Source organism: Eschscholzia californica, unplaced genomic scaffold (genome assembly GCF_041429995.1).
Source record: "Eschscholzia californica isolate CP2 unplaced genomic scaffold, dmEscCali1.0.p SCAF_2, whole genome shotgun sequence".
NCBI classification, from domain to species: Eukaryota; Viridiplantae; Streptophyta; class Magnoliopsida; order Ranunculales; family Papaveraceae; genus Eschscholzia; species Eschscholzia californica.
The window spans coordinates 41,806,858-41,817,916 of record NW_028238309.1 but is presented as its reverse complement, the minus strand read 5'-3'; the positions used below and the strand labels follow the sequence as shown (position 1 = coordinate 41,817,916).

General features: G+C 37.3%; 1 protein-coding gene across 3 annotated transcripts; it reads left to right on the top strand.

The window, feature by feature from the left end:
• The first annotated feature begins 477 nt into the window (after positions 1 to 477).
• Positions 478 to 2,678, top strand: LOC147558013 (uncharacterized). Of its 3 annotated transcripts, XR_015234238.1 has the most exons (6): positions 544 to 1,087; positions 1,188 to 1,520; positions 1,611 to 1,935; positions 2,114 to 2,224; positions 2,318 to 2,518; positions 2,583 to 2,678. XR_015234238.1 is itself a non-coding variant. In XM_086659574.1 (5 exons), the coding sequence occupies exons 1-5, from the start codon at positions 758 to 760 to the stop codon at positions 2,410 to 2,412; spliced, it is 1,194 nt and encodes a 397-aa protein (XP_086515700.1). In that variant the 5' UTR covers positions 478 to 757; the 3' UTR covers positions 2,413 to 2,678. The 3 variants fall into 3 exon arrangements, 2 of the variants coding, with proteins under 2 accessions (XP_086515700.1, XP_086515701.1); XM_086659574.1 differs by having other exon boundaries at positions 478 to 1,087; positions 2,318 to 2,678; XM_086659575.1 differs by lacking the exon at positions 2,583 to 2,678 and having other exon boundaries at positions 659 to 1,087; positions 2,114 to 2,203; positions 2,318 to 2,511.
• The last annotated feature ends 8,381 nt before the right edge of the window (positions 2,679 to 11,059 follow it).

Here is an 11,059-nt window from a genome sequence, read left to right as displayed (position 1 = left end):
TACATAATTGCGTAAGTATCTACGAAATATGATATCATAAACAGAAAGCAATCCGTACACCAACACCGAATTTTAACTACTTGTCTATTCAAGGAGCAATAAAACTTAGTCTGACAAGATATTCACGTACGGTGTACATTACAAACAAACTTTCTTTTTAGAGAGCAAATAAAAATTAGTGTGGCAAAATACTCACTAACCACATCGTGAACATTTGTTTGACTAAGATACCTATTTTTTAAAACGTTTTCTACGATTCTTCTCACAAGAACTTACTCTTCATAAGAAGGTAAATATTCATAAAACCGAAGTGATTATGTAGAATTTCAACAAAACAGAAAAGTGGTTATGTAGAAATATTTCTTAGGTAAAAATAAGAAAATTACTTTGTAGTCAAGGCAAATGTTACAAAACCCCTAGTAGTAATAGCTACCCCGGTTACCACATGAAATAACCATTGATGAGATTGTAACCGACGCCGTGCGGAATGAAAAGGTAGAACAAATGTCGGCTCAAAATAAAGAGAAATGAATAGGCGGGAGCGGCAAGCGGGACAGGGGCATATTTTATTTCTAGGGTTTCTTCCCGTCTTCTCTATCTCTTCTTTTGCTTTCTTCGTGTGTGTATATATATGTCTTTTCTCCTGTGCTTTCTTTTCACAATCAAGTTCCTAAAACTCGTCAACATTCTTCTTCTATATTACTCTTGTTTTTAGGGTTGGGACCCTGACTCCCCAAAATCCCTCCTGTTGCAATTGATGGCTCAGGAGTTGGACGACGGCGAGTTTTGGCTTCCTTCTCAGTTTCTCTCTGACGATGATTTCGAGGAGAAGAAAATCGACAATACCCAGGTTGGAAATACTGAGATTCGAAATGGGTTTTGTTTCCCTTCTGAGTTTCCTTATGAATTTGATTCATTTGGGTCATCTGCTATAAGCTCAACAGTTCAATCGGCCGTGAGTTCGACTGAAACTGAAAGTGATGAAGAAGATTATCTTTCAGGGTTAACTAAGAAGATGGATCGGACAACTCTAGAAGAAGTTCAGAAGAACTCTAAATCCGTTCTTATTAGCTCTGAGAAACCAAAGGTATGATTCTTTTTGGCTTGTTTAATCGTTTTCTTTGATTGGTTCTTAGGTTAATTGATTGGTTTTGATGAATTATTTTGTTGAATCTTGATTGTTTTAGCTATGGGTTGTATGTGGTTCGCCTGAATCGACCTTATGCGGGAGTTGGTCAGCTGGTAGCAGAGGTTCAAGCGGTGGAAGCCCTAATGGACCTTCTCAAGTTTCTTCCCCACCTACTACTATGAATCAGAAAGAAGATGCTTGGGAACTTCTCTATGCTGCTGCTGGTGAGGTTGTGAAGATGAAGATGAACGATGAAGTTGATGAAGCTCAAAACAATGGCAAACGATTAGTTTCTCCACCAAGGAAACCCACTCCTATTCCTTCTCCAGTCAAAAATCCAAATCGTGGGGTTTCCCCAAATCAGTCTAAGCAGCAATTGCAGAAACCCCAGGTTTAAATTACTCTTTTTTTTTTTTTGTCTCTTTTGATTCCCCTGTTTGAATTGATGCTTACTCTGTTTTGGGTTTCTCTGATTTTGCAGAAGTCTGATGTTAAGGGTAAAAAAGGGAAGCATGCTAAAGGTACTAAACAAAATCATAAAAACCCTAGAAATGGAGTGACCCCTGCTTCTGGATTCGTTAATGGAGGAAATGCTCCTCCTCTGGGGTTATCTTCTTCAGCATGGCCTCCCCTTCAATCTCAATCAAACCGTCAACAGCAGCAACCCCAACCACATCAACAGAACCCTAGTTCTGGAATTGGGCCTGTTTATCCAGGAGAATTTTTCCCAAGAAGAGAATCCAGTGGAACTGGAGTTTTCTTGCCTCGCCAGATCAGTCGAGTCACCGACACGCGCAAAAAACCTAGTGAGTTAAATGCTTTTAGGAGAAGGATCAAATTTAAAATCTTGGCTCTTTTTTCCTTCTTTTAGATTTAATTTGATTTTATGAAATCTGGATTGTTTTTTTTTTCTTCTTTTTTTGGGTTCAATTTAGGGTTTTTTAAGTTATTAATCTTTAATTTGTTTTTCTTTTTGTCTATTAGCTTTTTCTACTGTTCACGTCCCAGCAAGAGTAGCTAAAGCCCTAAACTTGACTTTTGAAGAAAAGGGGGTTCCTAAAAAACCCTTAAATGGTGGATATTCTCTTGATCATGGTAACCACTTGTCTCCCTCTATTTGACCTTTTCTAAGTCCTACTAGATTGATTTAATTTGATAATTTTTGATAATGGGTTTTATTATATACAGATGCAATGGTGAATCGAAACAATCTCAAGCAAAATCAACGGCCAGGACAAGTGACAAACCCTGAGATTAAGCTCCCTCAGGAGTGGACTTATTAAAATTTAATAGATCTGATCTTGGAGTTTCTAACCATTACTTGATATAGTGTGGTTTTTTTGTCTGGAGAAAAATGAAGTTTTAAAGTGTTTGTTTTAGAATATTATAGTTTTTGAAGTATCAAGTATTACAAGAAGATAGAGGGAGAGAAAATGTTCTTTGTTAGAGATAGAAAATAAGAAATGGGGGGGTTATGTTGTTTGTGAAAGATTCATATTAGTAAACACACAAGTTAGAAGAATAAAGAAGACTGTTTTTTGTGGTTTTAGTTTGTTTCGGGGTTGTCTTGTTTCTTTTTAGCTTTTCCTTTTTTAGGGTTTGTGTAAGAGCAGACAAGGCATTTGCAGACCACTTCTGTTAAGAGACACCCCAGAGGCCCAGACAACTGTTTCCAGATACCAATAATATTAAGAATATTTATATCAAGTTAGATCTTTCTTTTCTTTTCTTTTTTTGTGAATGAGAAATCTAGATTGATGAAAAGGTGTTCACCGATTCAAAGCTATCTATATAGACGAGTTAGACAAAACTGGAATTATATCGGTACCTAATTTGAAATTAAATTTCAAATATGCAACCAAATAATACTTGAGGGTATTCGTATAATATGAAATGCTAACGGTACAAAACTAAAAGAAAGATTCACGTCGTAGTCAAATTTGAAATCTTGTAGTGTTTAATTTAAAGCAAGTCAGCATGTAACAATTTAAATTAAAATCTTTTTGTATACGTAGCACTAGCGTATTATTACAAGAGTCTTGATGGTATGCCCGACACTTCTTCCGGTTGACGTGTCAGGTATAGATTCTTCCGGTTGATGTGTCAGGTATAGATTTAGAGAGAGAAAGTTAAAAAGATAATATGATTATAAGGACATTCTTAATTAGTTATTATACTCCTTTTAACACTTTTATTATTGTGTGACTCTTTTTGTAACCAAAATTGTAATCACACCACGCCATTAAGGAAGCCATGATGAAGACATTTAGATATTTTGAGGACAAAAAAAAACTGTGATCTGTTGGGTATCTGGGTGGAGGAATTGATGCAGGAGGGACAATATTATTCTTGGGTGCTTCTAAAGGCACCGGGCCAAAAGGCTGTTAGCATCCCTCTCTATTAACACCAGGTCCAACCGCTCTTTTCTCTATTAGCACCGTCCAACAATGTAGGCACCGGTCAAGTGGAGTTAACCCTAACCCCTCCATCCATCTCTCACAAAATCCAACCAGAATTTCGGACAAAACAATAATCTCCTAAGACATAAGAGACGGACTCCGAACGTTTCCATTATGTTACGGATTAGCCAATCCGTTACTCTTCACATAGTCAATCCGTGAGTATTTCAATCCACATAGAAAACCCAGTACCTCTCCCTCTCTAGATGTCAATGGACTACCTTTCTCATGCAACATTGTTCTAGTTGTAATTTAATTACCTCTAATCCGTAACTAGCAGCAACTTCAAAGATGTTATAAATGGCCACTAGAGATAGTTTTTACCTTCTTCAACCATTTCATTTACCCACTTTCGCCCTCTAACATCATCCCCATATTCTTCTTCTTCTTCCTCGGCAACAGTCTTCTTCTTCTTTTCGAAGGATGTAGTTCTTCAAAAACAATAAGGATTGTTGAGGCTGCGATTATCGAAGGCTTAAACTCTAAAAGATCGATTTCTGTTAAGTAGAGAAAAAATTCAATTAACAACTAGGTTTCATTCACTCTTATTGGACTCCAGTAGAAAACCTAAAAAATCATACTATAATATGGTTTTACCGGTTTGAGTTTTGAAGATAATCTCATCCGTACGACCTCTAAGTGGATATGTTTATGCCAGATCATTAAGTTTGGACAAAGAAATGTAGAAGCACAGGAATGAGAAAGGCGTTATTGGACGCGTACGCCGTTTTAGTCTTCTAAGAATTAGAGCCTCCATATTTTTTATGATTCCTACTTCCTAGACGACACCAATCTTTGTAACTTTCATCTTTTAAGAGAGAGAAAAGAGAGAGAAATAACATTATGCAGTTTGATGATGAACTTATTACCCTAAGATCAGTATGCTTGAATTCTGGTATCTGCACTTTAGCAGCAAGAGAAAAGCAAGAACCAACAGTTACCATTGGCAACCATGCCTTTCCACTATGAAATTTCAGGATTAATCATGGATCAAATCAACAAGATGATCAAAATAATCATGAAAATAAGATCATAAACTTCAAATTTGACGGATTGATTTACCAGAATTTTTTTAACGGAGCTGCGTCTATCGAGGTAATTTATCGCAAAATAAGGTATAAATATATCTAACTTAGTACAAAAGTGCAAATAGTTTGAAAAAAAAGAGAAGGGGGGCTTTGTTCATCAAGATTTGAAGATAGCAGAAGAGGAATCTAGTGGTCTTGGTTTAGTTGCTGGCCAAGAAATCCCTAAAGGTTCTGACCTAATTGGACTTCCCCCTCATTGACCTTTACGATTTCACTCTCTTGATTCAGATAATGGTGAGTCTTGATTCTGTTTTGACTCAACTAGCTTGTCAAGTTCTTCTATGCAAAAAAAGTTCCTGGTATACATCCTCTCTCTCTTGTTTTGGAACAACAAAATGGAAGAAGCAAACAAAGGTGAACGTCACCCACATTAAAAATTGGTGCTTATAGAGAACTCGGGTCAATAGCTATTGACCCAAGTCAGTAAAATTTCCGGATGCTAACAACCTTTTGGCCCGGTGCTTTTAGAAGCACCCATTATTCTTAGGTAAATGGGTTCTTGATGTTTTAGAGTGTAACCTCAAAAAAATATGTGAAAAGATGGGCTATAGACCAAATTACTCTTGTGTGTAATAATTTTCTCAAGTTTTCATTAAACATTAAATACATATAATTTTTCATTAAATGTCCCATTACAATGAAACTTATAAATCTAGAAATGTGTTAGTATAAGGGATGCCATTGCCCATAAAATTATTGCTACAAAATGAGGTGCATATAAGCTAAGTGTTTTGGGTGCCTTTAATATTACCTTTCCTTGCCCAACATATATAGATGGATGCACATGTGCAATTGCTTATCAAGTTAGGTGCCTTTCAATCCAAGCACGAGGTGGATATTCTCTTATGACTAAGAAACCTATGAAACATGAGGTGTTTATGTGTCGTGTAATATGCTTACATCTCTCACATGCAAAAGCATGAAGTGGGCTTCATTTGAAGCTTGATCTTCGATGTAAATACACCCACATGTTTGTAACTAAAATGAAAACAAAAAGAACAAGTTATTAGAGAAATAAAAGGAGAAGTTCTAGAAGTGATCTTTGTTGAAGTTCTTAATCTATCTTCTATCTTATTTTCTTTAGAGATGTTAACACTAGATCTTATAATTATTACAACAAGTTATTAGCACGAGTCCCTAGCCAGCTGAAAGAAGTCGTTACTCTGCCCATTTGTCAATGCCAACATCGATGAAAGATCAAACAAACTAAGTCGTTACTGTCCGGTGAAAGATATACAATTAAATTATTGGGTTTTTATAACTAACCAATATTAATCTCTTGTTACAAATTTAGTTTTATCTAGGAGAAAATTTGTTACAAATGAACTAGTGATTAACTACACTAAACACCTTCCACGTCTTGGTTATAGTCTTGCAAACTTAATACCGAGCGTCATTTCTTCAAGTATTCTCATTCGCTTACTTGTTTCGACCCACTGGGCCCGTACTTGTGTCTGAGGCACATCCAATATTGTCAAATGATCACGGAAAGAAATAAAATTACAAATGGGAAACGTGGTTCTGGAAGAAATCACCAACGTCTATCCCACACAAATAAATGAGAAAGAAATATTAGACAAGCCCCTTACCACCGGAAGTGAGAAAAGGGAGAAACTCGATGTATAATACCAAACCTAAGAATGATAAGGTGAATAACCCTCCAAAGGTTCGGAAAAAAGCTTGTCTCGTGTGTGAAATGATTAGTTGTTGATCCCATACCTGTGGTACGACAAAACACTTCGTGAATTTATATCAAACATCTTTGCAGCCAGAAGCTATAGAGATGAATCTCATGAGCTTGATCCACCATTAATTAAGTATTAGAAATTATCTCCTCGGAAGAGTCAATCAATCTAATCATATGTTTAATTTACTAATTAACTAATATGTTAACTTATCAAACTATAATTTATTTATTTAGTTTTTGTGTTGTAAATTATTTACTTTCTTTTGCAATGAGTATAATTTGAATCTTATATTATATTGTTTATGAAAGGGTATGGATTCTAGAAGAAACATACCTAAAGGTGATGAAGATACCTGTCCAGCAGACAATGGGACCACAAATTCGATACTTCTAAATACAAAATATTCCATGACCTTAAAATTATGTGAGGCAAATACAATTACTATCGCTGACTCATAAAAAGTCATAGAAGGCTCCGGAAGAACGACTATAATATTGCCATGTGGTACGTGAAGGAGTTGAAGGAGATGTCCTTCGACCATGATGGCAATGCGAGCAATATGTCGGCTAGGACAATTGATGAAGAAGATCATCAAGTCCAATTGATTTAGGGGTCGTAGTGTTTAGCTAGAAACCAACTACGATCGTCGAATTACAAAGTAATTCGCGGCTAACTTCGATCGGATCCAACATCGGGTTACACATAAGAATGGGTATTTAATCGGATGGTATGACTAGTGGGAGTGTGATATAACATTGGGAATATCCCATAAACATATCTCACAGGCCTAAATAGAATTTGGGCAAAAGATAGCAAAAAGACCCGAAATAAGGGTTTTGGGCCTAGACCGATTCGGGTACTTCTAGGACTCGGATTGGGATGAATTTTGGAGGGTTAGTTGCTGATATAATAAGAATTATATATGACAATTTTAGTGGTGTTTGAAGACCTCCTCCTTAGGGAATTGAGAAAATATCAATAGTTGCTATTTTCGACAATTTCCCTAAATCTTATTCTAAAGGGTGTTTTAGGAAACCTAAAAGGAGGTGGATTCTTATTAGGGTTCTATATAAACACTCTTAGGGCAGAGAATAAGGTGTGGAATTTCTCTCTAAGCATTCTTACTCTACCACATCAAGTAGAGAGGAGAAAGTGAGCTAATTCCCAAGCTATCTTCTAGTCAAGCAAGAAGAAGGTCTTCTTATTATCAAACCACCATTGGAGTGCCAGCGAGCTTTCAAGGAGGGAGATTAAATACACTATTCGGTGTCCCAAGTAGATGAGCTACATTTGAAGCTCTTGGTCTTCTTTAATCTATTCAACTAGCTCGAAGGAAATAGCGATTAAGATAATCTACTATCTTCTTATTAGTTAATTACTAGTTTTGCATGATGATCTTGGGGATACTAGTGTTAGACATTAGATGTCGTTATCCGCTATAAACACTAGTATAAGGGTATTAAATCCCTTCAGTGGCGTCAGAGCCTCTTGCAATTAACTAGTTTTTTATAAGAATCAAACTAATTGATATTTGATATGCTTGATAGTTTGAGTTTATTAAGTTTTAAAAGTGTTTTAAAAGGTATTATAAACTCATGATTTGATTACAATGAATATGATTCAACTAGTTTTCAAATTAAAAATCGAAATTGATGATTGAAATTGTTTCAAAACATTGAATTTCATTGATTTTGAATTGGTTTTCAAAATTGTTCTTGAAAAAGTTTCAAAAACCTAGAATTTTGACCCAAAATTGGTTGATTAAAAGAGGAGTTAATTCTTATATGGCCCCCTACTTTGTGACCAGCTTCCTTTATGGTCCCTTTTTTTTTTCGTAAATTCAAATATGACCCCCTATTTTCAGGTAAATGTCATTACTACCCTTCTTAATTCTAAATTTAAAACATAAAAAAAAAATTATTTCCACCTCACCCCTCTCTCTCTCTGTCTCTAATTCACCTCTCTCTCTCTCTCTCTCTCTCCAATTCACCTAAAAAAAAATTCTCTCTCTAAATTTTTTTTAAAAAATCTCTCCACTCTCTCTCACTCTAAAAACTCCGGCGAAGGGGGTTTCCCTTCGCCGGAGTTTTAGAGAGAGAGAGCGGAGAGATTTTAAAAACAAAAAAAATTTAGAGAGAGAGAGGAGAGAGAATTTTTTTTTTTTTTTAGGTTTGAAGGTCGCCGACCGGAAAATTTTCCGGCCGGCCACCTTGCCGGAGAAGAAAGGGGTGAGTTGGAGAGAGAGAGAGGTGAGTTGGAGAGAGAGAGAGGGGGGGGTGAGGTGTAGGGAGAGATGAGGTGGAGAGAAAGAGGGGTGAGGTGGAAATAATTTTTTTTAATGTTTTAAATTTAGAATTAAGAAGGGTAGTAATGACATTTACTTGAAAATAGGGGGCCATATTTGAATTTACGAAAAAAAGGGGCCATAAAGGAAGCTGGTCACAAAGTAGGGGGGCCAGATAGGAATTAACTCTTAAAAGAGTTGTTTTTGAGTTTTAGGAAACTCCCCAAAACAAAAAATTTGGAATTTAGAAGTATTCTAAAAGGAGTTGTTTTGAGTTTTAGGAAACTCCCAAAACAAAATTTGGAAAATTAAAAAGTTTCTAAAAGTTTTGAAAAATTTTAGAAGTGTTTTAAAAGGATTTCAAAATTTAGAAAGAATTTTAAAAATTGGAAGTTAGCAAATAGAGATTTGCACAACAAACAAAAAAAAAAAAAAGAAAATTGTTTTTTGGAAACTAGGGTTTTGGAAACCCTAGTGTCCGGCCAGGAAGCTGCTGGACGCGTCTCCTGGACGCGTCCAGCAGCTGCAACAAGATTGCTACTGGACGCGTTCAGAGCAGCTGGGACGCGTCTTGGAGACGCGTCCAGGTCGAGTCTAGGACCCGACCACCAACTGCGATGGAAGCATCTGGACGCGTCTTGGAGACGCGTCCAGAGCAGATGGGGACGCGTCTTAAGACGCGACCAGAAGCTGCACTGGTAGCTTCCTGGACGCGTCTAGGACGCGTCCAGAGCTCTCGACCAGACACGTCTTGGAGACGCGTCTGGGAGGTTCTGGGTGTCTCGGACTAGGTTCGAGACACCTAGTGCTGGTCCGGTCCTGCACCAGACGCGTCTGGTACATGGACTAGCGTCCTGGCTCCGGCCAGGACGAGACCAGGCCTTGATAGGCCTCGGCCTGGACATGCCGGCTCTATGGGCCTTGCTATGTTCGGACCTTGTCCGAGCCCTTTTGTGGGCTTGGGTCGGGACTTGTCTAGGACTTGTCCCGGGTTTTTTCGAGGCTTTTCAGACCACGAAAAGGGACCATCATTCGAGTGGGAGTTTTTGCCAAATTTTCTTCCGATTCAAACCAAATAATTCCAAAATTAATCCGGGCCATCCAGAAGGCCAAAACGGATTTCTCTTTAAATTGATTTATGAAATCATTAAGAATCGAACCAATATTTTTTTCGAAATTGACCCGTGCTTTCAAAACCCGAAACGGGGTTTTTCTTAAAGTTGATTTTAGAAATCATAAAAGATAAAACCGGAACGGACCATTAATCGAATTCTTCGAATCTAGACTTAAGGTCCGTAATGTGACATGTGATGTCGACAAAAGTGTCTCCCAAGATAATCATGCATATATAATTCTTAGCCTTAATATATTATATGAATGCATGTGATGTGAAAGCGGGAAGCTAGTATGGCCATAGATTTGTTTCTATATTCTTGTTTTAAGCACGGATGGGTACATATTTGTAATTACTTTTAATTTCAAGTTTATACGATCTGCAAATCGTTAAAGTCTTGTAATTAGAGTTTAGGGTCTATGAGTCCATTGAAGAAACTCAAGGAAGGAATCCAAAGGCGAGTGGGAGAAATCAATGGAGGTTCAAAGATGGAGATCTAGACGAACCAAAAGGCGAAACAAGAAGCAAACCAAAGGAGATTAGATCTTCTAGGTTAGGGGCCATACTAGGATCCATGTCTGCTTGATTTATTTTCTCGCGCGCATTTACTTACTTATTTACGCTTTATGTCGTGGATGTTGGTTAGGCTAAATAGTTCACTATAACAAACGCCAGACTAGCGTAAAAGTCCCCAAAACGTAATCTCGAGTAATCACCTATCCAGATTAAGACACTCGTTGCACCCTTGTTCGAGGAAGGTGGGTCGGCCTTTGAAGAGTACCTCCTCTACCTTGGGACAATGCGGGTAGGTCTATAGAAGAGGCTTACACGTCTAAATGGTTCCACTCAACGAGATCAGCAAGAGAGTCTTGGATACTCGAGGCAAAAGGATAGATTAGTCATTCATTAATGAAATCTATCAATCAAGAGTCATAAGGTATGATCAGTGAAGTGGTTCACTCACCCGGAACAACGGAGTCAAAGGGTAGGGCCTTCGTCCACTTTACTCCGAAGAACTGGGATCTTGGAATCACTTATTCAATCGGGTGCGATTTTTATTGAATAATGTAGGAAAACTAAGTTTTTCAAAACGATAACGAGTTTTAAAACTTTGCCATTTCTTTTATAGTTTTAAGATGACATATGAAAACGGTTTCAACATTGAATCACACCTAAGGGAGGTGCTGATCAACTTTCTAGAATGGAAGAATAAATCCGAGAATAGTTCTCAGATTTAAAAGGAAAGCGTCTAAAATACCCAATCCCAATGTTGACTCATACCAGATAAGGTCAAAAG

Coding starts and splice junctions, on each gene's coding strand:
- LOC147558013 (XM_086659574.1), top strand. CDS start 758: ATGGCTCAGGAGTTGGACGACGGCGAGTTTTGGCTTCCTTCTCAGTTT. Junction 1,521..1,610: donor AGCAATTGCAGAAACCCCAG/GTTTAAATTACT, acceptor CTGATTTTGCAG/AAGTCTGATGTTAAGGGTAA. Junction 2,225..2,317: donor TGGATATTCTCTTGATCATG/GTAACCACTTGT, acceptor TATTATATACAG/ATGCAATGGTGAATCGAAAC.